Source organism: Gadus macrocephalus, chromosome 1, assembly GCF_031168955.1.
Source record: "Gadus macrocephalus chromosome 1, ASM3116895v1".
Lineage (NCBI taxonomy): Eukaryota > Metazoa > Chordata > Actinopteri > Gadiformes > Gadidae > Gadus > Gadus macrocephalus.
The window spans coordinates 21349321-21377126 of NC_082382.1; the positions used below are offsets into that span (position 1 = coordinate 21349321).

General features: G+C 47.7%; 1 protein-coding gene across 7 annotated transcripts; it reads right to left on the reverse strand.

Annotated features, from left to right (window-relative positions):
• Nucleotides 1-111: 111 nt before the first annotated feature.
• On the reverse strand, nucleotides 112-27806 carry trim33 (tripartite motif containing 33). Of its 7 annotated transcripts, none has more exons than XM_060057841.1 (21): nucleotides 27192-27806; nucleotides 21567-21685; nucleotides 20237-20402; nucleotides 19164-19293; nucleotides 18000-18116; nucleotides 17071-17185; nucleotides 15211-15357; nucleotides 14780-14897; nucleotides 12556-13007; nucleotides 11732-11935; nucleotides 10241-10297; nucleotides 9173-9382; nucleotides 7957-8101; nucleotides 6819-6882; nucleotides 6194-6365; nucleotides 5147-5679; nucleotides 4676-4784; nucleotides 3942-4016; nucleotides 3331-3483; nucleotides 1448-1498; nucleotides 112-914 (listed from the first exon to the last, which is right to left on the reverse strand). In XM_060057841.1, the coding sequence occupies exons 1-21, from the start codon at nucleotides 27766-27768 to the stop codon at nucleotides 666-668; spliced, it is 3963 nt and encodes a 1320-aa protein (XP_059913824.1). In that variant the 5' UTR covers nucleotides 27769-27806; the 3' UTR covers nucleotides 112-665. The 7 variants fall into 7 exon arrangements, with proteins under 7 accessions (XP_059913824.1, XP_059913833.1, XP_059913816.1 ...); XM_060057850.1 differs by having other exon boundaries at nucleotides 6194-6359; nucleotides 19164-19296; XM_060057833.1 differs by having other exon boundaries at nucleotides 19164-19296.

Here is a 27806-nt window from a genome sequence, read left to right on the forward strand (position 1 = left end):
AATATGCTTTCTAATGCCACTCCAAATGGGCCCCTATATTAGTGTGACCACAATATAGACGTGTCTGGTAAACCTGTAAACTCTGTTCCAGGTTAAAAACCACAGGCAACGTTTTTATGGATATATTCCAAGACCATTTTTTTATTGACGATGCACTCAAATATCCAGAGGAATACCTTCAGTTGGGCTATAATCTCTTATTTACACAACCCCTCAGAGTGTCATACGAACACTTGATACGTTTCATGTCAAAGTAGAGTTATAATACATTACAATCTGGGGATGGGCATGTTCAAATGGTTTTAGAAAGCAAAATTTCACAAACCAATCTTCAAATATAATAATAATAATGATAAAAAAAACGAAGCTCCAGGTATTTTCACTAACGCAAAAACAAAATACTACCATAACGTTCTCTGTACAAGCGCGATTCGGGAGCGTCTGTGATCGGGAACGGGAGCCGATTCCTCTTTCCGACCTCGAGAGTTCAACATCTGTACAGTCCGTGTTTTGTCCCACATGGGCCCAGAGATGTCCTTCGCAGCCCGAGCAAAAACCGAGCAAAAGCCGAGGAAAAAAACGACGACTGCTTCCTCCTTCTCCCCCCGGCTCGGCGGACACTGGGACCTCCGAGGTCGGAGCCAGGGGTCCGCAAGAGACCCTCCTCACTTGATGTGCAGGGCCTTCTCGTCCACTTTTAGTCTCTTGCGCCGGGGCTGGATGAAGTCGTCCTCGGAGTCGTCCGTGGCCTCGTCCTCCTTCTGCGGCGTCTGCGGCTTCGGCGTTTCCCCTCCTCCTTCCTGGAACTCCGGCTCGGGCGCCTCGGGGAAACTCTGGCCCGGGTAGACCTCCTTGAGCTTCTCCTCAAAGCGCACGCTCACCGCGTTGCCCGACGTCGCCATCTCGGAGCCCACCTGGCGGGGGAGGGAGGGGCGGGGGTGGAGGGGTATAGGGGTGGTGGGGTTAGGGCGAGGGGTGGAGGGTTGGGTAGAGTGGGAGGAGGGGTTAGGGTTGGGTGCGGGTCGTTTTGTGTAGGATGAGAGGTGGGGTTGGGGGTATGGGAGGGGGAGGAGAAATTAGAGCAGGTTAGGACCTCTGTTGCCAGGGCAGCTCCTGGCTCAACCTTGCTGTGTGTGGAGCCATGTCCCTTCTGTCCCCACTGCAGTTCCAGGAAGCATTCGCCCCAAGCCACGCGAGTTCACCTTTAGCCAGCCGTAGCCAAACAGTAGCTCACCGTTTAGGACTACACCACAATAATTAAAACCTTTATTGGGTCCGATTTGCATGTCACCCCCCCCCCCCCCCTTTTCCCCCCCTCAAAATTGTAATCGAATTTGTGTTCATAAACGACGCAAAAAAAGGAAAATAAATAAATAAACAGACTAAAAACAATTCGTGCAACCTCAGTGGGTACAGGACAGCCGGGCTCTTAGTTCAAATGTCTTACCTGCGTATTAATCTGTTTCTCCTCATCATATACCTGGATTATTCGAGACATCTAAAGAGGGGCAATGACATTACAATAAAAGACAGTAAAGTAGGAGCAGGGGTGATGGGAAAAGAATGAACTTGAGAAGTAGGAGGTCACAGCACAGGTTCGGGCAAACGTGCGCTTGTGTACGGTTCAGTCCGGTTGGGCGGGCCAGGCTCCAGCTGCATTACACCCGCACCGGATAAGCAAAGAGTCGGCGATGAACGTTTTGGGTGACTTTACACTGCGCACCAGATACGCCCAGCATTACCCTTCACATGCCACACAAACGATCCCCCTACGGACATGGGGCTACCCTTTCTGCTGTGTGTCCAGACCCCAGCACCTCACACGTTACATGGACCTGCTTGAGGACTCGCACAGAGTAGGCAACATGGTGGCGGTGGAATCCGTTTCCGTGTTTGGGACCACAACAACAATAAATAACAACAGGTATCCACAGATACACTTTGAATACCTAATGGTGCACATCAGAAACTGCCAACGCCCCTTAAGATGTGATTTAGTGTTTGCTATGCAAATTTACATAGAATAACACACACTGAAGGGTCAAAATGAATTCAGTCCGCAGTGTACTGAGGTCTGGTCATGGACGAGTGGAGAGACAAAGGTCACAGGGGTCAACCCATTTACTAAATACAACCATCATTGCGGTGTGCTCCAAGCTTAATCTTTGTTCAGGCTTGAGTAAAGTTGCCGTGGGGGGGGATAGGAAAGTTAGAGAGTTCCTGTGTCTTTGCAGAATGCTCTGTGTGCAACAGGCCATTCTGCCCGTCGTACATTATTTCCCAATAATAGGACACCCCGGGGTGGTTCAATCCGCAGTTTTTAACAACGGTTACATTATACTTTATACTCTAACCTGGAATATTATGGTTTTTTTATCAACTTAAAGCAAGGGTAGGAATTTGAACAAACCAAGCTCGATTTTTTTAAGTCTTCAACCGATAAAAGCCTCCCTAAAAAAACACTCCCAATATCAGTTGTTAAGGTTTGATTTGTTTAAGGCAGAGGTGTCCCATTATCGAAAAATTATTCACACCGTTGGAACATATGTCGACCAATCAGGATCAGGGCTCCAGCACTGCTGTGGTACAACGGTCCATGCCAGCCAGTATAAAGAACACCCATGCTCCCAACAGTCAAGGGAATCTCTTCCCATGTTTATACACACAAACAGTGGGATTCATCGTCATCCGTGACACATTGTATACCATTCATGAATAGCTAGATGTACTAATAGCTACCCATCTTAATATACTACACAATGATATTAAAAGTGCCACCCAATACACCTGGGCATTAACATATTTGTAAACCATAGCTACAGTACCATAACTGGTCTTAGAATTGTAAAAATTGCAATTTTCTGTACCTTAAAACCGGCAACGACTCAACGCATTGGTGTACATAGGCGTTGAGTTGTACATAAGGAGTTAGGAATACAACACTTTTAAACATCAAACAATCCCAAACCTAAAAACCACCAATCGCACAGAAATCCCTACCCACACCCCAACACTGTTCCACCTTAGTCCCTGTAACTCATCGTAAAACTAAACAGCTGAACCTATGTTTATAACTCCCAACACCCCAGCGGTCACACTCCGAGACTGACAATCACCACCACAACACCTGGGAACACACAAGTACAGTAGGTGGTGCACGACGACACCTCGCAGACCACCACCTCCCCCACCCACCAACTCCTCCCCCCCACCACCACCTCCCAAACCAACCACAACCAACCACCTTGCGTCTGGGTGCGGGCGAGCGGGCGGGCGGGGAGGGGCGACATGCATAGGGTGGCCGCACGCCGTAGGACTCATGCCACCCACCTCGTTGTACTTGGAGCAGTTGCTGAAGACCAGGCGCACGTCCGAGACAAAGTCCTGGGTGCTGCGGTACTGCTGGGCGCTGCGCACCTGCAGCTTCTTCTTCACCTTCTGCAGGTCCATGGGCTGCTTGATGATCTTGTAGTAGTTGGGCACCTTGGGGGTGGAGACGACGGCAGTTGGCATCTCTTTTTTTTTGTCAGTCATCTAGCTGGCTTTTTCTCGCCCGTGTTATTATGAGGGACTGTTTCAACCCGGTGTTGGGCTTTTACTTTAAGCTTTAAATTATTGAGCGTTGGGAGGGCAACCTTTCATCACTTCCAAACCATTGTCCTGCCTCTGCAATTATTATTTTTAATTTTTATTATATATTTATATATATATAAAAAAAAAAAAAAAAAAAAAAAAATACATGTACACTAAACATTTATTATGTTTGGAGGTTGTGTCTGTTTATAAGCATCAGGCTTCATCATCTTATTTATGAAGAGCTCTCCATAAAAGCTCTGTCAAGGCGCCGGATTGATGTGGTTATCTGGTCGAGTTCTCCCCGTTAATCAGAGCCTGATTGGTCACACGACTCCCCTCTTTCAGCAGGAGGGAGAGGCACTTACCGAGGTGGCCACGGGCTCCCTGAAGCCCACGCTGAGCTCATGGCAGAAGACGTACAGCAGGAGACGCTCACAGCGCTGAGGGGAGAGGAGCCAAACATCAAGGGCATGAATATTCATGATGAGTGGGGTGAGGTGGGGCTGGAGGGCATGCCCACTGCTCAGGGGGGCTGGGGTGTGTGAAGAGATATATATATATATATATATATATATATATATATATATATATATATATATATATATATATAGTTGTGTGTGTGTGAATATGTGAATATGTGATGAGTGAGTGAGAGTGCGAGAGTGTGAGAGTGTGTGTGTGGCTAGGCATCTAGGATTTCGGTTAGACCGGTGTATAGTTCTTTGTGTTTTTCTCGTCAGAGTTAGCATGTCAACTACAGCTAGGCGTGTTTGCTTTCAGTTAGCGTTGTGTGGGGTTCAGGGAGTGTGTGTGTGGTTACGGTTAGCATGTCAACTACAGCTAGGCGTGTATGCTTTCAGTTAGCGTTGTGCGTGGTTCAGAGAGCGCGTGTGGTTCGGGCAAGCAAGTCGACTATAGCTAGGCGTGTATGCTTTCAGTTAGAGTTGTGTGGGATTCAGAGAACTTGTGTGGATAGGGTTAGCAAGTCAACTATAGCTTGGCGTGTACGTTTTGTTAGACGCATGCGTGTGTCTCGTGTATGGTTAGCATTGTGTGTATAGTTTGTGCGTGAGTGCGTGTGTACATGTGTGGTACTGACCCTTTGGTCCTCAGGACTCAAGCCCTGGTCAGAATTCCTCTTGCTGTCGTCACAGTACTGGATCTCAGGGGTGTCCAGACTCCGGCAGAACGTACACAGGAAGTCTCCCCTGAAACAGATGCGATGCAGCGGACAAACAATGAAATATTTTTTTCTGGCAGTCGTATTATTGCATCACTGTTTTAAGCCATTTTTAGAGTTTTGACCGACACAAGCCGTCAACTGGCGTCAAGGGCTCGCTAGCTAGCCTGATGCTAGCGTTCCAACTAGCCCTTGACGCCATTTCCCGGGACGTTCTTGAAAACAGCGTTTTTCACCCTATTTGACACAAGCTACTATAGCCGATACAGGTCCCTCTCTCGCTCCCGCTCCTTAACTCCCAGACGATATTAAAAGTCCTCCATCAACATTCCCGTTCTTCCTGGCCGTTTAACATCTGAAGATTTATAATGTTATTTCTGGACGACGTACTTGGGGAAGATCTTGATGGAGGGGACGTGGCACTTCATGTGGAACACCTTGGGGCAGCGGTCGCAGCACAGCAGGTCGCCGCCGTTGATGCACACGGCGCACCAGTCCTCGTTGGGGTCGTCCTCCTTGCTACCGGCCCCGGCGGCGTCGGCCCCGGTCGGTTCCCCCCCCTCCGCCGGGGAGCTCTCCGACGGGCCGGTGCCCGCCGTGCCGTTGGTGAGCGGCGGGTCCGAGGGGGCCTCGTTCGCGGGGGCGGCGGCGGCGGCGGCGGGGGGGGGGGCCGGCGTGGTGGTGCTGCCGGTGGACGTGGAGGAGGACGAGGTGGTGGTGGTGGTGGTGTTGGCGGCGGCGGCGGCGGCGGAGGTCGTCGAAGGGAAGCTGAAGGCGCTGGCGTCGCCGGAGCCGTTGTAGCCGGAGCAGGGGGCGTCCGACTGGGGCTCCGTCTTGATGCGGTCCCCCAGGGGCTTGTACACGTCCTGGCTGCTGGGCGGGGGGAGCCCCAGGGGGGCCAGCGGGCTCTCTGGGCTGCTCATCTATGGAGGAGACGAAGAAATGACCCATTAAAAAAGTACGCATTTAAATGTATTTAAATGAATTAGTTTCAATAATGTATACATTAAATGGAAACACTGCATGGGTGTTGTGGAAACATTATTTAGAAGTTATGATGCATCAGGATTTTTCCTATTTAAAATGTTTAAATTGTTATCATGGTCCCATCATTCCACCGAATTTCCCGAATGGGATCGAGTACAGTGATCCCACCCTTATCTTACCCATTATTCTCTACACCATATCCCTTATCTCACCATGTGCATTATGCACCTACCCCCACACACACACGAGATAAAGAGAACGATCCCATCGCCGGTGCCTTTTGAATGTGGTCTGAATACCAACAACATCCCATGGTGCTGATCCATTATGCATGTACATCCACTGTATACATTATGTAGGCGAGACTCTTGCACTGGGCCACGTGAGACAAAATGGCGGCCGCGAGCCGGGGGACGGCAGAGGAAATGGAAGGTGCGAGGGAGGCGTTACCATGCACGCGCTCCGGCCCGAGTCGTTCCCCCGCTCCGTCTTGACGGAGGAGTTGGAGGAGGAGTTGGAGGCGGTGCAGCCGTAGTCCTCCTTGGTGCCGGGCTCCTGCTTGACCCTGACCTGGTCCACTCCAGGGCCCCCCGGGACCACCGTCCGCCCTGCAGAACTACAGCTACACACATTAACACACACAAGCATTAACAGACACACGGGAACGTGCAGGCATGGACACACACATTCGTTAACACGCTGCACACATGCAGGCATCAAATCACACACACACACACACACACACACACACACACACACACACACACACACACACACACACACACACACACACACACACACACACACACACACACACACACACACACACACACACACACACACACACACACACACACGCGCGCAAATACCCAAACACTTTTACACTTGATTCATATGCATGCATGTCAGTTTGTATATGCGAGAGTGAGTGAGTGTGTGTAGATTGTGAATAGGTCAGAGTGTTTGCCTGCAGTTTGCGTCGTGTCCTTGTTTTTGTGTGAAGTTTGTGTGTACGCCAGTGTGTTTGCGTGCGTCTGTAGGCCAGGCGTGTGCATGTTAGTGTGTCTTGTCTTACCTGCCCCTGCTGCCTGTACTGGAGTTGCTTGAGGGCCGAGCTGGGGTGTGGGCGTTGGACAGACCTGGAGACACACCGACGAGGTTAGTGGAGAAAACCTCACATGCCTGAACAAACACTCCCAACCCCTCCCACAGAATCACCACCTTCCAAGATCTCCTCTGGTTAAGAAGGATTCACCTCAGTTGAAGATAATTCACCTCAGTTAGAGATGAATCACCTCAGTTGAAGATGAATCACCTCACTTGGAGATGAATCACCTCAGTTAGAGATGAATCACCTCAGTTAGAGATGAATCACCTCAGTTAGAGATGAATCACATCAGTTGAAGATGAATCACCTCAGTTGAAGATGAATCACCTCAGTTGAAGATGAATCACCTCAGTTGAAGATGAATCACCTCACTTAGAGATGAATCACCTCAGTTAGAGATGAATCACATCAGTTAGAGATGAATCACCTCAGTTGAAGATGAATCACCTCAGTTGAAGATGAATCACCTCAGTTGAAGATGAATCACCTCACTTAGAGATGAATCACCTCAGTTAGAGATGAATCACCTCAGATAGAGATGAATCACATCAGATAATGAAGACAAGATTAGACCCTTTGCTCATAGAAGAATGAGGCATTTGGCTGTCAAAGTGGAATAACAGAAATAGCTTATAGATGAAAATCATTTTTTTCAAGTGTAAATGCAAACATTAAGGGTTGAAACAATGTGAATCTCATTTCAATACAACACGCCTAGACAAATTAAAGCCCCAAAATGACCCAAACAACGACCCTGAAGACGTTGATCAAGTGTATTGCTAGGACATAAGATTGAACAGATTTGAAAGCTGCAGTGTGGCGGTGCCAACAAGATGGAGGAGGAGGAGGAGGAGGAGGAGGAGGAGGAAGGGGGTACGGGAATGAGTTTAAGGTGATAAGGATCAGAAATGTCAGTAATATTTGGTTTGAAGTCCTTTTAATGTTTATTTGGTTTGTGTGTGTGTGCGTATGCGTGTGTTTGTTTATGTCTGTGCGCATGCACGTGTAGTTGTGTGGCTGCGTGCCTATGCGTGCGTATGTTTAAGTCTGTGCGCATGCATGTGCAGCTGTGTGTGTGTGTGTGTGCGCGTGCGCCCGGTCGTACCTGAGGAGCCGGGGGAGTGGGTGGAGGGCCCCGGGGAGAGGTTGATCTCCCCGAGGTTCAGCGGCAGGTGGGGCAGGGCGTGCGTGCTGGCCGTGATGTAGCGCGTCAGCAGCTGACCCAGGCTGCTGGAACCAGCATCCTCCAGCTGGGGGCGACGGAGAGCAGCGTCACAGGGGAGAGAGCAACAAATAATAAGAGAAGAACCCTAGCGGTGAAGACTGATGTGAATCACAATATCAATTCAGTAGCCATTTTCTGACCCTGATCTAAACAACAATAAGCAGTTTTAAACTATTTGTGGCTGTGGGTTGGGGGGGTCACCATTTTCTTTTCTTACTGGTCACAATATTTTCGCATTTTACAATGATTTACATTTCGGGCCGAACCACAGCGGTCCGGCCAACAAGCGCCTCGAGGAACTACGTGATCTACGTGTTAAGACGGTGATGGACAGATGGCCCATCCAATCACCTGCCAAGCTTTTTTTTTTTTTGGAAGGGCCTGCCCTTTTCCAAACAATTTCCAAGAAAGACTCCCCAGATGGCTCTGTGCAACAAACCATCTGGTGTGTCAGGTTGAAAACCCTAAGGCAGCCTGTTCCTACATACACGATCCTTACCAGAGCTTTCAAACTTTTTAAATCATCGTTATTGTTTTAATCAAAAACACACCAAATATCTATAGCTGATACATCCAAAATCCCCCCACGGCACCATTACGGCGCACCAGCCAGCCCTAAGTGGGGTACAGAACCCCAGACCCGGAAAAAACAAAGATGTAAACATTTGCCCCACCACCATCCAGAAGGCCTGTGGTAGGGCTGAGCAATTCAGCCAATTTTGATCGCCATTTAGATTTTTGGGTCAAACGATCTCCAAGCTAATATATATATCGAGCTGAAACGATTATTTTTTAAATATATATTTTTTAAGCATATTTTTTTTATTCATTAAATGTTTTATGGATAACAGTAGGACATTTTTTGTACATTCTTTCGACTTGAACATTTTCTATTTTAACATTTAGTGTGTTTTTTTTAAGGGCAAATTTCAAAGCTCCCAGCTGCAAAGTGTTTTTTTGAGAGAAATGCTGTCCAAACGCTTAATTTTAACTCAATCATAATCGTTTGAATAGTCGTGATTCAAACATCGAACAAAATCATCGTGATTACGATTTATCCCATAATCGGGCAGCTGGGGGTGTGGGCGAGGGTTACCTGGATGGGGGGGATCTCAGGCAGGCAGGGCAGGTTCTCGGGGTTGGTGACGGAGGGGATGAGCTCGATGGGCCCCACGATGGGGCTGGTGGTCCCCCGGTGGCCGTGGGCGCTGGCCATGCTGGCCATGCTGGCGCTGGTGGGGCTGGTGGGGTTGGCGTTGTGCAGGGAGGCCACGGGGAAGGGGCCGGCGTGCCCCGGGTTCGAATGCTGCACGCGGAGAGAGAGGGGGGAGAGAGAGGGGGGAAAGAGAGAGAGAGAAAGAGCAGGATGGAAGAGTGAGGGGGAAGGGAGGCGGGGGGAGAGGCGAGAGAGAGAGGGGGGCGAGTGGAGAAAGTGAGGGAGAGAGAGGGGAGAGGAGGAGCGAGGGGGAGCGAGAAAGAGAGAGGGAGAAAGTGAGGGAGAGAGAGAGGGGGGTGGGAGTGAGAAAGAGAGAGGGAGAAAGTGAGGGAGAGAGAGAGGGGGGTGGGAGTGAGAAAGAGAGAGGGAGAAAGTGAGGGAGAGAGAGAGGGGGGTGGGAGTGAGAAAGAGAGAGGGAGAAAGTGAGGGAGAGAGAGGGGAGACCGGGGAGAGAGAAAGAGCAGGATGGAAGAGTGAGAGGAAAGAGAGGGGGGGAGAGAGAGTTGGGCGAGCGAGTGAGGAGAGAGAAGGGAGAGAGAGGGGAGAGAGAGAGAAAGAGTGTGATGGTAGAGTGAGAGGGAAGAGTGAGGGGAAATTTAAAGAGGGGGAGAGAGAGGGTGAAGAGAGAGGAGGAAAAGAGGGTGGGGGGAAACCAAAAGAAGGAGATAAAGGTAGAAATAGAGTGGACATAGAATCATAGAAAGAGAGTGCAAACAAGAGCGAGAGAGAGCGAGACAGGGACAGAGTAGGGAAGAACGGGATGCCAAGCACATGGGGCGAGAGAGAGGACATGGGAACAGAGTTAGGCATCGTCTCTCGGGCCGAGGGTGTATTGAAATACTGGTTCATGAAGGCGGCCATGGAGGTGTGCGAGTGGGCATGCACTGGGAATGACACGGCATGCGGCACAAGACACACGGATGTTAGAGTAAGGAAAAGGTGCCAAACCCCTGACTGTAGTAAGAAACGAAACCTTTGGTGGCTCATCTCAGACTCTATTGACATCTGGACACAAAGAAAAGGTCACCCGCTGGAGTGCAGACCACCAGCCACACACTGGAGTAATATGGGCACAGGTGGAGCGACAGTGCTGGGCCGTGTTCCAATATCCATACTTCCATGAGTACACTTAAACAAAGTACACTATCCACACTCACTAAGTGCGCTAATTGTCAGTGTTGTTCCAAATCGAGTACTCCGTGGTGCACTAACCGGAAATTACGATCACGACTGCCGCCGCGGCTCCTCCCCCGCAATAAACATCCCGCTTTGAACGGTGAACTCTTTACGCCTAGCAGCTATAAAAAGCTATAAAAACTGCAAAATGACTATTAATGCAGGCTATGTTTAAAATGCGCCGACGTTGGCTCAGCCTGGCCCTGCCCTCTTCCGCTACGTAGCTAAGATGGCTGCCGTTGAGTACGAAAAGTGTACATCGCCACACACTTCGCGATTTGACCGTTTTGAGTACAACATCCGGGTCCTTTCAGTACACTTATTTTCGCCCGATCTGAATCGGAACGCCCTACGTACTCAAACTTAGGCTAGTAAGTACGGATAGTATGGATATTGAAACACGGCACTGGAGAAGTTAGCTTTTTCGGCCATAGATACACATGGGTGAGGCTAGGCTAGGGGCCAAGGCTAGGGCTAACCTAGTGCTTAAGCTAAGGGCGCTCTCTATTAAAAGAAGTTCCTACGAATCACGACGTATATTGTCTAAACGTATTGTTTATATTTCAAGTTTCAAGGTAATTGCCATGGTTACTGCCCTGCACTCTCGCTAGCTGTCCTCTCTGTGACTGACAGGTTTTCACTGAAACATCCAATGAGCTAATGAGATTCCGACCTTTGACCCTTTCTGGTTTGAACAATGTATGATATTTTGCGTTGGTAATTGAATTAGCCCGCCTCACTGTTTGCATCTATGAACTAACTTCTAGTAAGCTAGGTATAAAAGTTTGTCATAATGGATAAAATGTTAAGACATAGAATCTACCAATAACAAATAGGTAAAGAACCAACAGTCAAAAAGACGGTGCTGTAGCACACAGTTAGCCGAAGCATTTCACCAGTCAAACACCAAACGGGACCAGCAATTGTGATAACCGGTGTTTCACCATAGATGGTGTTCCTGCAGTTTGTATAGTTCCTCTTTAAAAAGGGCCCCTATTTTACCCTCAGGTGTAAGGATGGACCTACCCAGTGGACTGTACCAACTGGTGGACTGAACTATCCATCAAACATCTGGGTGGGCACTCAAGGTGTAAAAAAACGGTGATATGGCTAGTGAGCATCCTAAATGGAGGCTCTTTAACACCCAGACACATAATATCTTTGTACGTGAAAGCCTTGTAAACAATCCTGTGCAGTATAGCTCTAAATCAATCTAATTGTGTGATTGTGTGTGTGAGAGCGTTTGTCTGTGTGTGTACCAACCTGTCTCTGTAGCTGGGGCTGCATCATACCGGGGTATTGGGGCTGCTGCCCGTTGTGCCGCGGCTGGGCGCTGGGCATGCGTGCCTGGGGCGAGGGCCCCGGGAGACGCATGTGGTGGGAGGAAGGGTACATGTGGGGGCCCGGCCCCCCGTTCATGGGCACGGGACCCCTGGCTATCTGCTGCATGCTGATCAGCCTGGGGGGCTGGAGGGTTCCACACACACACACACACACACACACACACACACACACACACACACACACACACACACACACACACACACACACACACACACACACACACACACACACACACACACACACACACACACACACACACACACACGAGAAAGCATTGTCAGACACTTTGGATCAAAGTGATGATATAAACTCGTAAGAATCACAACAGGAAATGAGGCAATGTTTTCCTAATCTCTGTAGAAATGCAAGATCATTGGCAATATTTGGATTTGTTAATGCAAGATTGGAAATTCTACATTCCCCGTCTCACTGCTCTCCTTCGCAACCTCGGTCTCTCCGTCAATCCCTTTTTAATTGTCCCTCCGTGACCTCCTCCCTTCTCAATCTGACCTCCACCTCCCTCAATCTCTGACCTCCACCTCTCTGAATCTCTTGACCTCCACCTCTCTGAATCTCTGACCTCCACCTCTCTGAATCTCTGACCTCCACCTCTCTGAATCTCTGACCTCCACCCTCGCTTATTCTCTGCCCTGCCATGTGTGTTTGCACACACACACACACACGTGTTTGTATGCGTGTGTATATGTGCGTGTGCGAGTGTCTTGCGTGTGTGCGTGTCGTACCTGCTGCTGTACCATCGACGGGCCCGCCTGCCCCATCGAAGGCCTTGTGTGTTGCTGGCTCAGTTGCGACGCCATGCGCATCTGCTGTTGGATCTGCTGCTGATGCTGCTGTTGTTGTTGATGCTGCTGTTGATGCTGCTGCTGCTGCTGTTGATGCTGTTGCTGCTGTTGCTGCTGTTGTTGATGCTGCTGCTGCTGTTGTTGATGTTGCTGCTGCTGCTGCTGCTGCTGCTGTTGCTGCTGCTGCTGTTGCTGCTGCTGCTGTTGATGCTGCTGCTTCTGTTGTGCGTACGCTGCCTGCTGCTGCTGCATGTGCTGCAGCCGTAGCTGTGCCAGGTTGATCTGGCCCTGGTGCTTGCTCGGGTGGCCAGGGGCGGACGGGATTGGGGGGCCGGCCACCAGCACGTTGGCGGGGTGCGCCGACTGGGGGGGCTTCTCGATGACCAGGTTACCTGTCGAGGAACTCAGTGTGAATACAGGATGAATCCATGACAGTTACAGTACTATGCAGGAGACCAGGGCTGCATCACTGCGGACTGGGCAGTTTTGGCAACTTTATTTATGTAGCACTTTTCATACACAAGGCAGACTCAAAGTGCTTCACATATAAACATTGTCATACAATAAAATAAAATAATAGATAAGCAAAAGAAAACGTATGCAAAGAAATGAGTAAAATAGAAAGTGCTTTGTATTTAAGATCGGATCAACAGTCTCTGGTACCCACGTCGGGACTCCAATCCGACCTAAAAGGAACTTGGTTCTTTCTCTGGGACTCCAACCCGGATTCTAGTACTCTATTCTAGGACTCTAACCTAGATTCAAGGACTCAAACCCAGACAGACGTCGGGACTCCAACCCAGACAGAACTCAGGCATTTCTCTGGTAATCCAACCCGACCTAAAGGAAATTGGTCCTTTCTCTGCGACTCTAACCCGACCTATAGGAACTTGGTCCTTTCTCTGGGACTCCAACCCAGATTCTAGGACTCTAACCCAGACATAACTTGGGTCTCAAACCCTTTATCCTTTCTCTCTGGTATCAGATCATGTATCTTTCTGGTAAAAATAGAAAATAAAGGCAAAGTTAAAAAAGCTTTTTAGAAAGTGCAATGTATTTAAGATTCAGCAGAAAGCTAAAGCAATCATAAAAGTCTTTAGTCTTGTTTTAAAGGTGCTCAGAGTTGGGGCAAGTCTTAAATCCTCAGGGAGTTTATTTCAGCTATTTGTTGCATAGTAACTAAATCCTGCTTTCCCATGTTTCGTGTTTACTCTGGGGATAATTAACAGAGTGGTCTCAGAAGATCTTAGTGGTCTAGAAGGCATATGTATTGGAAGCATATCAGTTAAATATTTTGGCCCTAAACCATGTAGGGATTTATAGGTTAGCAACATGATTTTAAAATCAATTCTCTGACCTACAGAAAGCCAATGTAACGATTTAAGAATTGGTGTAATATGTTCCAATTTTTTGGTCTTTGTTAAAAATTCTAGCAGCAGCATTCTGAACAAGCTGAAGCTTCATTAGTTTGTTTTGGGAGACCTGTAACGAGACCATTGCAGTAATCAAGCTTACTAGTGATAAAGGCATGTATACGTTTTTGTAAGTCTTGGTTTAGTTTGATTTATGTTAATTTCCTTTGAATGAAATTAACATAAATTGCAGTTAGTCTCAATGGCACACATTATACCCCACCCCCTTGATGGAAAGCCAAAGAACATAATTAAGTAGCAGTGTTTCCCCCAGAAAATGTCTTAGTCAAGGTGGTCAAGGAGCGGGGGGGGGGGGTCTCAGTTTCAATTCCATTCAAAAAGCCTTATGGCACGACCATTGTTGTAACAGTATTACTGAAGCATTATTGATCTTTATTTTTTACACCTGAGGGAAGTAGGTTTTCTTTCCCTACAAGAGTTTTCTACTTTGTTAATGCATAATAATTAATATCATAAATTATATATATATATTTTTTTTTTATATATACATTGGTAGTCAAGGCGGGGCCCTATTGTTGTTAAGGCGGCCGCCTTAACAACACAGTACTGGGGGAAACCCTGAGTAGGGAACAAGGTATAACTAGGGAACAAGTCATTTATACCTAGGGGAACCAGATATTAAATAGGGAACAAGGTATTTAACTAGGGAAAACTGTGCTAATAAGAAGGGAACCAGGTATGACTTGGGCCACACCCAGAAATAACGAGAGGTGAATTTCAGGTCAAGCTACCTAGGTTCACCACATTCTTGGCCCAGAAGGTGGGGTCGCAGAAGAAGCGCACTGATCCGTTAGCCTGCGGTACGGGCTCCAACCTGGCTTTGAGGACCTGCCGTAGCTGAAACAGAATCTACGCACACACACACACACACACACACGTCAGATCTTCCAAGAGGTGACAGAAAAGCCTGTGTCATGTGTTAAAGGGGACATAATGTACCACCAGGTGCGAGTGTGATTATTAGTAGCAACGTTTGCTTCAGTCCACTGGGCAGGCTGGTGGACTGATCTATCCAGCACACATCTAGGCGGACGTGCCCACTCGTGAGGTCAGAAGACGCCGCTAATCACACTCACGCCTGGTAGTATAATATGTCACCTTTAAGAATTATAAATCCTTTTATTGTGAGTAAGGGTTAGGTGCTGAGGGCCGTTTTCCCTACCAGCCTCTTGCTGTAGAGTAGGGCGGTGCTGCTGCCGGTGGTAATGGCCCAGTGGCAGAACTTGAGCACGTGGTGGATCTGCTGGGCCAGCTGGGCTGTGTCCTTGTGCTGCGTGACCAGCCGACGGTTCCTCTCCTTGGTCACACCCTGGACCACAGCGCAAGACGGGGGCATGTTAGGGGACGGTATGGCAACACACACACACACACGCACACACGTGCGCACACAGTCAGTCAGTCAACAGTCTCAGACATCGTCGACACAGACAGACCCCATTATCAACACAAACACACACACACACACAGTCAGTCAGTCAGTCAACAGTCTTACACATCGTCGACACAGACAGACCCCATTATCAACACAAACACACACACACAGACAGTCAGTCAGTCAACAGTCTCAGACATCGTCGACACAGACAGACCCCATTATCAACACAAACACACACACACAGACAGTCAGTCAGTCAACAGTCTTACACATCGTCGACACAGACAGACCCCATTATCAACACAAACACACACACACAGACAGTCAGTCAGTCAGTCAACAGTCTTACACATCGTCGACACAGACAGACCCCATTATCAACACAAACACACACACACAGACAGTCAGTCAGTCAACAGTCTTACACATCGTCGACACAGACAGACCCCATTATCAACACAAACACACACACACACAGTCAACTGTCTCACACATGGTCAACACAGACAGACCCCTTATCAACACACACACACACACACACACACACACAACCCCCCCCCAAAAAAAACATGCGGGGCCTGGTTTAAACTAAGTGTCAACTATTCGATCTTTGACCTGCCCTATCCGCCTGACCTTCTTAATTATGTGGAGGGATTTCTTACAACTTGCTGTAAAAGATTAACAGATAATGGTTCAGACATTTAACCAGGGATCCTATGTTGCTCTACAGTCAGCAATGCGGTACGAAAAGTGCATCAGACTCCAACTAACTAATCACCTCTACTCTACCATTAGGATTTAGGAAGCATCTCACGTGTAGGGTTAGTGTAAGGGGAACCGCTTTTTATGCAAGACAATTATGGTCAAACTTTCCAGCACGTTTTCAGTGAAACGGAGATGATGTTGCACATTTTCAGAACACGTATGAAGCAATACTGCCTCAACATAAAAAAGTACGGAGCGTAGCAATTCCCCTTTAAGGATGGAAAACATGGACAAAATGACAGGCAATAACTGATTTACTCTTGTTCATGTAATGCCCTAGATTCCACACACACCATGCGGGCCAAAACCAAAAAAAGAAAATCGACCAATGAGCTCTAAAGGCCAAATTCATACTTCTTTGGATCTATAGGTCAGTGTTTGCATACATGGATCTGCCTCGAGCATTCGGAGCATAGACGCTGTTCAGTAAGTGACTTTTGGTGATCTGTATAATGTAACGGTAGGTCAAGCGTATCTCAAGATAAAATACGCATCACGAGCCAGGAAGGCCTCTGCGGGCCGCACCACTGACTAAAGGGCTGATTATGGCTCCACGTCGACGCACCCAAGGGGGTTTACGGACCCCTTACGTCCTTGGGGACCCTCCTTGCGTCCACCACAAGGGCCTGACGTGCGCCTCCTAAAACAAGTAACCTTGCGTTGAGGCGACGCCGTAGCAAGGGCTGTGATTGGTCCGCTCACTGAAACCCGACAAAGAACCAAAACAGGTTCACGACTGCGTCCAAAGTGTCTGTGTGGTCCTTGCGTTACATCGACGTGGTAACCATAACTGAGCCTTAACAGACCCCTGGTGTACCCAAGGCCATAGAAGGAGCTGGCATTTGGTGTGACCAAAACAGGTGCGGAGCGTGGGAAACTCACCTCGAGCTGCTGGAGCAGGGACTTGCCCTTCTTGTTGATCTCGTTGATGAGCGTGAAGACGGCGATCTTGATCTCCTGCTCCACCTTCCTGTGAGTCTCGCTCAGCTCTTTTAACCTGCCCAGCAACCACACCGACGCAAAACAAACCACCACTTAATGGAGGAAATGCAACACGGTACATATATTTTTTTTTCCTGAAATGGTACACATTTTAATTAGCCAAAATGTTGTGAAATCGAGTGTGTGATTTCAGGGCAGGGGGAGGGTAAGGGATGGCTCCTATGCTGGTGTTTGTGCCACTAATCCTGTAATGTGGATGGGCGTTGTAATCGAGACAAACACCTTGACAAAGACACGTTTGGTTGTTTTCGAATAACAAGAGGCGTTCAAAACTAGACCATCGTGACAAAAAAACAAGTATAATGAGGTTAAGAGAACAATAAAGAAAGAAACTCCTTATCTGGCCATCATTTACCAAGGCCAGCGAAATGCGTTTCCTGTAAGAAAACCAATGGTGTGACAACATAATCTACAATATCAGCGATTTTAACACTGCTCTCCCATCCAAGTGGTTGTATTTGTGTGTGTGTGTGTATGGTTGCATGTATATGTGTGTTTGTGTGTGTCTGTGTGTGTGCACACGTGCAGTAATGCCGCCTAGAAAGACTATATTGGCTGCGTGCCTTGCTCAAGTGTTAATTGGATCGCAGCCTCGTTCGCGAGGTTCCGTTGTTCCATTTGTTTGCCTTGTAGTTAATCCATCCCAGTTCGTTTTCAACCAAACCAAAATAACCATAAAAACTCCAAAAGCACGTAATAAAACATGCGTGATGTTTCCGGATTTTCAATCCCCTTTGTGGGCCCACCCCCGCCTGCTGCCCACGCTCTACCACAGGGCTGCAGAGGAGGCCCGGAAGAGGCTCTCTCACCTGGTCTGCACCTGGGCCACCGAGAAGCCCACGTAGCCCCTCTTCTCCTGCAGCTTGGTCATGTGGGTCTCGATGATGCCCTTCTGGTTGAGGAAGGCCTCCTCTAGGAACTGGTACCTGGGGGAGACATTGCAGGGTTGGTGATTTCCAATTCTTTCTCTCTCTGCTTACCTACAACCACGTAGTTCCATTTTTTTTTTTGCATTAGCCATTTGCTAATGGCAATAATAGTACATTGAATTTAAATTAAATCAAGCCAATATAATGTCACTGAAGTGGCCATAATAACAAAGCCAAGCAAACAAAGCAAAAATAATCAATCCAGGCATATGAATGCTCCTATTGCCTCCCTCAGGTTTACACCCACCCACACGCCCACAGTACGCTCTCTCTTGACATTGACCACCCTGCCGTAGTGGGTTTTAAAAGCTGCCGACATTTAAGAGAGCAAAATTTAACAGAACACAGGTTGTGACGTGTGTGTATATGTATACATTAGAGCTGTCAAGCGATTAAAATATTTAATCGTGATTAATCGCATGTCATAGTTAACTCACGATTAATCGCGAATTATTTTTCTATGCTAAATATCCCTTGATTTATTTTTCCCATAATTCTTCTCATTTTAATTCTCTTATCAACATGGTGAAGTGCATCGGCTTGCCTTGTGCCAATGATTTTTTATTGATAACAACATTGGCATACACTGATCAAAACAGGACGATACAAAAAAGAGCCTATAGTGCAATTAAAAGACTGCTTTGAACAAATATCATTTGAACATAGCAGTCAGGCTACTGCTTCATTGTTTTGAGCCAAAGAAAAAAAAAAAAAAAAAAAAAAAAAAATTTAAATAAAAGAATTGCGTTAATCGCGCGATAATTTTTTTAACGCCGTTACAATTGGTTTGCGTTAACGCCATTAATAACGCGTTTAACTGACAGCTCTAGTATATATATATATAAATACATGTATATCTTTGAGTCATTAAGGAGCCAGGAGGGGTGAGGCATAAAGCATGACCACGAGACAAGCCGCTTGCAGACATTGTGGATCAGACCCAGAAGCCCATCCTCCTCCCCGCCTCCTCCTGCAGTCGCGGCGGGTCAATCCCAGAAGGCGGAACGCCGGGACCGTCAAGGCGTCGCGAGGTGGGAGGGCTACCTGTGTTCTTTGTGCTCCAGGAGCTGACAGTCCCGGCAGGTGAGCGTGTCACAGGTCTCGCAGAAGAGCTTCAGCGGTTCCTGCTTGTGGACCGGACAGAACACGGGCCTCTGTCCTGCGGAGGCCGGGGCTGCTGGGAGGAAACCAGGCACAGGGGGACAAACGAGAGAGTCAGAGGGCGTGGGGTAGGTAGAGCGAGGAGTGGGTGAGTGAGTGTGGAGTGAGTGAATGAGAGATTGTGGAGTGAGTGAGAGAGTGAGGAGTGAGTGAGAGTAGGGATTTCATAGAGATCACGGTCGATGGAGAGAGACACAAGATTTCAAACAATGTGAAACATGAAGCAACCCAGTTGAAACCAATACCCCCCAACAAGAAACGGCGAAACACCACAGCCCTGGTAACCAGCAGAATGTAAAGAGGCCGCTTTGGTATACTCTGGGATTCTGCAGCCTGGGGTTACCATGGCAACAGCCTTATCTGCACCACATCTATCTCCCTCCATCAAACTACCTCGACTCACTCTCTATCTCTCTCCCTCCCTCCCTCCCTCCCTCCCTTAATGAGACCAAGTTGCGAAGCAGCTCCCGTTTTCAAACAAAAGTAAACATCCAAGCACAAACCGCACCAGCTGGGACCCAGATGGGTGAGGGTCCGGGGTTGGCAAAGGGGGGGAGAGAGCTGCTGGTACCATTACGACCGCGCCCCTGCCCCCGCCCACCCCCCCCCCCCCCGCCCAACGGCGACCAGCTTGCTCACTGGGGCTTCGACGGTTCAGGCGAGTGACGGCTTCCCATCAGATACTGTATATGTAAATTCTTTATCTCTATAAAAGGCTTTAAGGCCTATAGATGCCATCAAGTGCTGCTTTCCGTGTCCGTGTCCTGATGTTAACCCCCCCGTCGCTTTATTTAAACCATTTTCTAGCTTTTCCATGAAAACACTTGTTAACATTAACCAGCACAGCACGACATCACGTGGCCCTGGGAAGCCGCATGAGACAGGAACAAGCCCCAAGGGGATACACAGATCCAGTGGCCTCGGTTCGACCCCCCCCCCCCCCCCCCGTTGCTTACGCGTGGTGGGCTCCTCCCCGGCGCCGTCGTCGTCCTTGGTGCGGATCTTGTGGTCCTTGGTGATCTTCACCCGCTGGTGGGCCTCCACGCACGTCTTGCACAGCCACTCGGCGCACTCCACGCAGAAGCCGATGGTGCCCGCGTTGTCCTCACAGCTGGTGCAAGTCTGGGCCGGGGGGGGAACCCACATCAACTGTCAGAAACCATGGCAACACATTCCTGCCTCACACCCCCCTCCCCCCTCCCCCGTACCTTTCTACCTTTAGAAGGATTGGTGGAGGTTTAAAATTGTATGACTTAAAGTTAAAGGTTTCCCTGGAACTTTGTTCACAAGGAGAAGTCTAATCTGTTGTTTTTGCTTCTTGGGGGGGGGGATCTTGAATATATTGTCTAAAAAAAAAAGCAGATAGCAGCTCAATTAGCGGTAAGAAGCCAACCAACAATCGGTTGGTGGAGATCATAGGACCCATTCTCCCCTTTGGCGGTTGGATCACATGATCTCGTCATGTGTTCGGCCACCTTGTGGCCACACCGTGTGCCTTGACGGAGTTAACAGATCCTCATGGCTTTTAAAAAAAGGGGGAAATAAAGCCCAGACTCGTTAAGAAATGCCGTCAGTTTGGTTTTTTTCATTTTGGGACAGGAGCGGCTGGCTCCCCTGCAAACACCCCTTGGGTTGGGTTAAGCCTCGACGGCAGGTGCGTCTCATCAATGCTTAATCAGCAGGTACCAGGTAACCATATCAGCCAATAAGAAGCGGCGTATGATATAGCGTCTGGTTAAACTTGAGAGGGACTCATCCAATGGAAACCAATGTACAAGTGGCGTGGGGGTTTGGCTGTTTGCACTCGCGGCATTATAAGATGCTTAGCATAAAAAGGCCAGATGGCATGTCATTTATCAATATACTGTTTCAGAAGGATGGGAAGGTCCTCTCTAAATGTACTTCGCTCCCTCCTCCGTCCAACCTCCGCCTACAAGCGTGTCTTTACAAGAAAGGTGGAGTAGGTGGAGACTCAGCTGTTTCCGTTTCAACCTCTGACTCCTACAACTGACTTTACCTCAGTTCTAGCAAGACGAATGACCCCACCGCTACAAATGTACCGTCATGTAAATACACAGGTTTGGTTGCATAAAATGCATATACACACGAAATTGCATGGAAAAACACCAATATCAATAATAATACATTGGGGAATTGTTCATGTTATATTTCTCTATACAAGGTGTTGTTCCTAGAACAATAAAGAAAAATATGAAAAATAAACATAATTTCTTTGCCGTGCATAATCATCCCCATCCTCCTCATCTCCAAACCGTCTGAAAGTACCTGCGCGGACTTCTCGCTCGACGTGTTCGTGGCCTCGGACGTGTCTTTGACGAAGTAGTTGTCGATGATGTCACTTTGCTTGTAGTCCTGGCAACAGACCGTGCACCGCATGACGTTCACTGGAAGCAACAAGGGTGAGGGGTCATGGTGTGAAACAGAAGGTCACGCGCAGCCTGGATCGCGCCACAATGTTGTAGAGTATTAACTTCCTTGCAGCGCTGGACACACCAAACAATCTTTTACCAATTGCAGGGTATAGAATATGCTCTGATCCGCCTAGACTAAATATAGCCTAGTACGGAGGTATAACTAATATTAGGGCTACCTTCCTCCTTATAAATCATAGTCATTATGAATAGAGCAAGCCACATGGTGACTTGGAATGCTCAACGGGCCGAAAAGGCCCTTCAGAGCATTCATGTACAGTGTACTGCAATGGCCGTGAGCGTGACAAATGTGCAACTACAACATTTAATGTTTCACCGGAATATAACGGTGAGGCAGCCACAAAACAGGACGCCTGTCCACACACATTCCTTTGGTGGTCGTCGGTAATGCATTAAATTGAAAGAGTAACTGTGCTTATCGACCCACTGCTTGAAAAATAAATGACATAATTGTAAACTTTGCAACTGCAACCGGTGTAATATTAAATTGAACGGTCAATGGTTTACAGAGTAACGGCCGTGATAAGTTACCACATCCCCTCCCCCACATACTAATCACATAAACCCAGAGCACCTCCCCCCTCCACACTAGTTAGCTGCGGCGTGATCCAGTGTGAGCCGGTTTAAACCGGTCTACTCTGGTTTGAGCAGCACACAGCCGGTTTGTGTTAAGCCCCAGCTGCAAGGGGCTGTGAATGATTGGTTGTGAAACCCAGCTGGAGTGAGATCTGTAGAGACGCCCCGTTACTCCCCACACACACACACACACACACACACACACACACACACACACACACACACACACACACACACACACACACACACACACACACACACACACACACACACACACACACACACACACACACACACACACACACACACACACACACAGTGGGCCTGCCTCACATCTGTCACACAAGTAACAAGACCTATTCATACAGAGAAATACATACATTCAACTGACATGCTTGTGTGGGCACTATATAGTCCGACACACAAACAGAAGGATTTCAGGCATTAGGGTGGTGCTCTTTATTACTTAATGACCACACACACACCCACCCACCCGAGGTAACCAACTGTGCCATTATTATAATTTACTCCAAATGTTATCTTTACCAGGGTTTTACTGCTGCCAAATGAGGGGTTTAAGGCCAGGGTGGTTGGCCAAATTTAAATTAGGATTGACACTTAAAGATCTGCATCACAAAGAAATAAACAAGCAGATTGTTACTACCCCTGACAAGTAGCCGTTACATCAGATTAGATCTTTCTGTAAACGAATGTCTAGGCTGACCGACCCCTTGGAAAAAAAAAAAAAGTACCACAGACGATTTTATCTTACTTGCATTACTCAAAGCCTTACTTAGAAACTCAATCATTAAAATGCCTTTTTATGACCTCATTAACGAGAAATTTAGGGAAGTGTAGACCAGACTCTCCACGCAGAGTCAAGACACCCTAGTACGACCAATACTATGGGTGTCTGGGGCCAACCTTAAACCAAGTCACGCCCTGGGACTACTTGCTCGTCCACCTCACACCCAGCGTCTTCACCCACTGTACACCCCGCCGGCACATACACCCACCTCACATACACCCACGTCAAACCCACCACATACACCCACTATAAACCCTGCCTGCACCTACACCAACTTCACACCCATCGCACACCAAATATAATCCTTGCCGCGGTACCTACACCTGTTTCACACCCTGCCCATACACCAACCATAAACCCTGCCTGCACCCTCTTCACACCCAGCACATACACCCACTATAAACCCTGCCCGCACCTACACCCACTTCACAACCTGCCTGCATACACCCAATTCATACCCAGCAACTACAACCACAGCACATACACAAACTATGAACCCTGCCTACACCTACAGCCACTTCACACCCTGCACAAACACCCACTATATACTCTGCCTGCACAAACATACACCCAACATAATTCCTTATGGTGTGTTCCTCAATCCCCGGACGCCAGACTTCCGAGTCGAAAGTCGAGATGACCCAGCTTTCTTGCGACATTTCTCGGAGGCCCCCCCCCCTTTGGTCTTCATCTTCCGGAATTCTGAGAGTAGACCGAGAACAGTGATGACGCTCAACAAATGGATGTGCCCGTGAGGAGATTTATTTTCTTTGTCTTTTCTACCATGTTGGCATTTAAATGTTGATTTTAAATGCTCTTACACACTTGATTACATTTGGTACTTTATTACGGTCACCAATTAATACATTGTCTTACTGTGCATGCAATACAATGTAAAGTTCTGTTGTTTGTTTTCGGGTTGGTGTGCTAGAGGCTATTGTAGCTAACAATAAACAACGACTAGCCAATTTCATGACACAATCACAAAGACGAACAGGAATGATATAAATGCTCCGGGACCGGAAATGACGTCAAAAGGGCAACTCGGAATGCTGGCGTCCGAGGATACAGGAACACACCGTTACCTATTCACTTCACACCCTGCACATACACTCACTATAAACCCTGCCTGCACCTACACCTGTTTCATACCCTGAACATACACCTGTTTAAGACCCTGGAACTACACCCGTTTCACTCCCTGCACCTACACCTATATAAGCTAACAACTACTTTAAGTTCTGTGACAACTACTAAACATCCCGCCCTGTGATTATGCAAACTTAATGCCCACGGCATATGACCGACCCCGGTCTCACATTCATCATTCAAAGTATGATGCATTAATTTAGTTATCCAAGAGGTACTTGGTGAAATATGTATTCGGAGACCTTGATGTGCAAGGAGGCGGGAGACCTCTTTCTCAAGACATTGGGTTCACACACCGAACTGTCGGGCTGGACGTGAAACACCCTTACCTCAAGACAATATTCCTGGCCCGCACGTATTCCGTATTCAAAGCATTGTGCACCGTCACAATAAGACATGCTCTCGCATACTGCCCAATGGAAATGAAGACCCAGTTGTCTCGTACACACAATGCACATGGATTCATCAATTCACCAATGTCTGATTTACAACGAATGCATCTACACATTCTGGTTATGCCAATGAGACAAATACATTCATCCTACCTGACAACAAAGCTTCCGTTATTCAGTGAGTTGTCCACGGCCATTGACTAGCTAGTTGCTGTGCGGTATTGCAGTTAGTTCTGATATTTCATGGTGGGACTGGATCAAAGTATATAAATAAAAGAAATATGAAATTCTTTGTGAATATCTTGTCTTTCCACCATACCAAATATATATGCTACCTACCGCCCTTTTTAAATGAATGTCTGTAATGTGTACAATTACACGCACTTAAAGTAAAATGTATTACATATAATAATATACAACACCAATGTGGTCATATGAGATGGGGAGGGGAATAAATACTCGACAGTTCTGTGAGTGTCTTTATCCCAGGTTCCGCCTAAGAGTATGGTATTATATAGGGGAGTGTTTGAGGGAAGAAGATGACATGGCAGCTTTAGTTTAAGAACCAAGCACTACTTATGAGTGGGGATTTGTATACTTCCTGTTGCCCAACACTGTGTTTTAGGGAAATACGATTGGTGTCAAGGATGAATTCCTCCGGCCCAACCACCCTAAAGCCTCTGGAACATGTTTTGAGGCCTTCACAGACAACAAAGAGCGCCTCCAGCACCAAAGAGAAGTGTCCAGCCATTTACTGCTCTATTTTGGCTCTTCATATGAATAAAATCATATCATATCGACAGACAACAGGTTTGAGCAAAAGTTGGGGGGGAAAGATTGTTTCTTTAAGGTCAGCTGTAAAAAATATATATAAAATGCATTATATATATGTATAATAAAAATGTTATGATTATCGTGTCGCTGCTTGTTATTGCTATACATAGCACCAATTAAATACAAGGACCAACACCAATAAGCATTTTAAATGCTTAGTGAACATAAATAGATATCCATCAAACAAATCGCCATGATACGATTGAGTTTGGGCCTTAGCTCCACCACGATTAAACCAACATGTTGTCCGCAGTGATGCGGCGTAATTATAACTTAATGTCTATACAACGCCACCAAAAGAGGACAACGCCGTCTCCAACGTTGTTCCTTAGCGACCAACAACAAAAAAAACACCTTTTGGTTTGCAGCACACAGAGCCCAAGTGCGCCTGTCCAGACATGGCCTCCTCCGTCCAGGTGTATCCTACAGACAACGTGCGGTCACGTCACGCCCCATCATCAGCACCACGCTTCGCCAGGCAACACCTCTGATTACATCTCAGTCCGACTGGCTCCACACTCAGACACCTCTCCCACCCTGCCCCAGAGCCCATTACTAGTAGACGGCCAGCGCCAGGTGGTGGGGATATACAGGGTTCTGGTCTAGATAGGTCTTGTTATTTTTTACAATTTGACTCATTACTATCACTGTCCTGTACTTCTGCCGTGACACCCGCAATCTCTATCAGGGATTCATAAAATCTCATGTGATCTCTTATCTATTCCATTTTTTTTTTTGGAAAATGAAGGATGTTGAAAGATGAAGGCTCATTATTGCATTCCAGGTTGCATTTGGCCTCCATCCTACAGCTAGCCAGCTAGCATAGCCGAGCAAGCCGCACCACTTGAGGATTCAACCCTGCTTGCAAGAGCAATGTGACACAGGGACGCCTGGCTGCACCACACTGACCAGTACTCTTTTCAGTTACAGTTCAGTAGTGAACCTCAGTCTACTTTGAAATGCATGCATTTCTCTACTGTGTTCTGTTTGGTTAAGGTTGGATAAAAGGTGCTGCTCCAATGGTTCTCTTTCTAAGTGGTTGGGACTGCGATGTCCTAGACAAGTTCTTACCTGCAAGCAGACCATAACATGGACATCCACATACTAAGTGGCCAATGTGTTCAACCAAATACAGTGGTTGTAATGATCAATGTAAATCGAATGTATTCAGTATTTATTATTAATGCAAACATTCTCACGCCCAGGATTTTCCAACATATTGGAGGATCACTGGATCTCGACCGTTATGGGTAGGTATGTATGGCAATGCATGTCAATTATATCGCTGCAATAACATACACTATCCATGGAATGAGCCTGAATATTTTTTACAGTCATATTGATAATTTATCATTAATCATTCGTTACACTGAGAGCATCGAGAATCTAGCATTATGAACGTCCACATTGGCCACAATTAGAAGAGATTACAAAGATGATCCAAAAGGATCGTTAATCTTCTATATAGAAGACCAACATATACTGCTGCAAGACACCATCTATTGGTACAGGTCAATGACGAAATCAATCCACAAAGCAATTGAAATCACTGGCAAGTGGCAACTGGTGCTCAAGCACCCAGTTTGCATATATAGCTGTGTTTAAGTGTGCCCGTTTGAGCCCCTAAGATGTAAACAGTTCCGTTTTGACTCGGGCATCGCTAGTGTAGTTGCACTTCGCACGAGTGTGTCTCACTTACCTATATGAGTCTCTGTCTGTCCGTGTGGTCCGGGCACCTGTAAGCTTAGCTGTCTGTCTGGCTGAGGTATACATTTCAAACAAAACGAGTGTAGACAGGGAAGAAGTTTGGGTTCACATTCTCGGTTTTGGAGATTCTGTTTACACACCGCGCACGTATCCAAAAGATTAATAGGGATGGCAGCTGGCGTAACTGGCGGGACCGTGGGAGGGGGCGACATCTCAGTGGTCAGTCCGCTCACGGGAGCATCCCCGGTGGCCGGGGACTCCGTGGCAGTGGGCTCTTGGTTCGCACTAGTGTTCTCGGCGGGGCTGTGGGTGCTGCTCGCCTCGCCGTTGGCTTCGGCTCCCGCTCCGCCACCGCTGCTGTTGCTAGCTTCCCCTTCTTCGCTGGTGGATGGTAGAGGGGCCGTAGGGGCACTCTCCCGCGACTCTGGAACTTCATCCTTCAAATTCGGTTCAATTACTATAACCACGTTGTCTTCGTTCGTTTGTGAATTCCCACTGTCTTGTGCAGGAGGCGCTGTGTCTGAATTAACAGAGGTGTCCATATCATCCTCGCCTTTGTTGTCCGCCATCTTCCTTCCTCTTTGAACCACTGCACGTCGTGCGTAGC

What these genes read in the sequence shown, in the direction of transcription:
- trim33 (XM_060057833.1), bottom strand. Translation starts at nt 27,768, where the DNA reads ATGGCGGACAACAAAGGCGAGGATGATATGGACACCTCTGTTAATTCA. An exon ending in TACTCTACAGCAAGAGGCTG is followed by an intron (nt 14,898 to 15,210) that starts GTAGGGAAAACG and finishes GTGTGTGCGTAG; the next exon opens with ATTCTGTTTCAGCTACGGCA. An exon ending in AGAAACAGATTAATACGCAG is followed by an intron (nt 915 to 1,447) that starts GTAAGACATTTG and finishes CTCCCCCGCCAG; the next exon opens with GTGGGCTCCGAGATGGCGAC.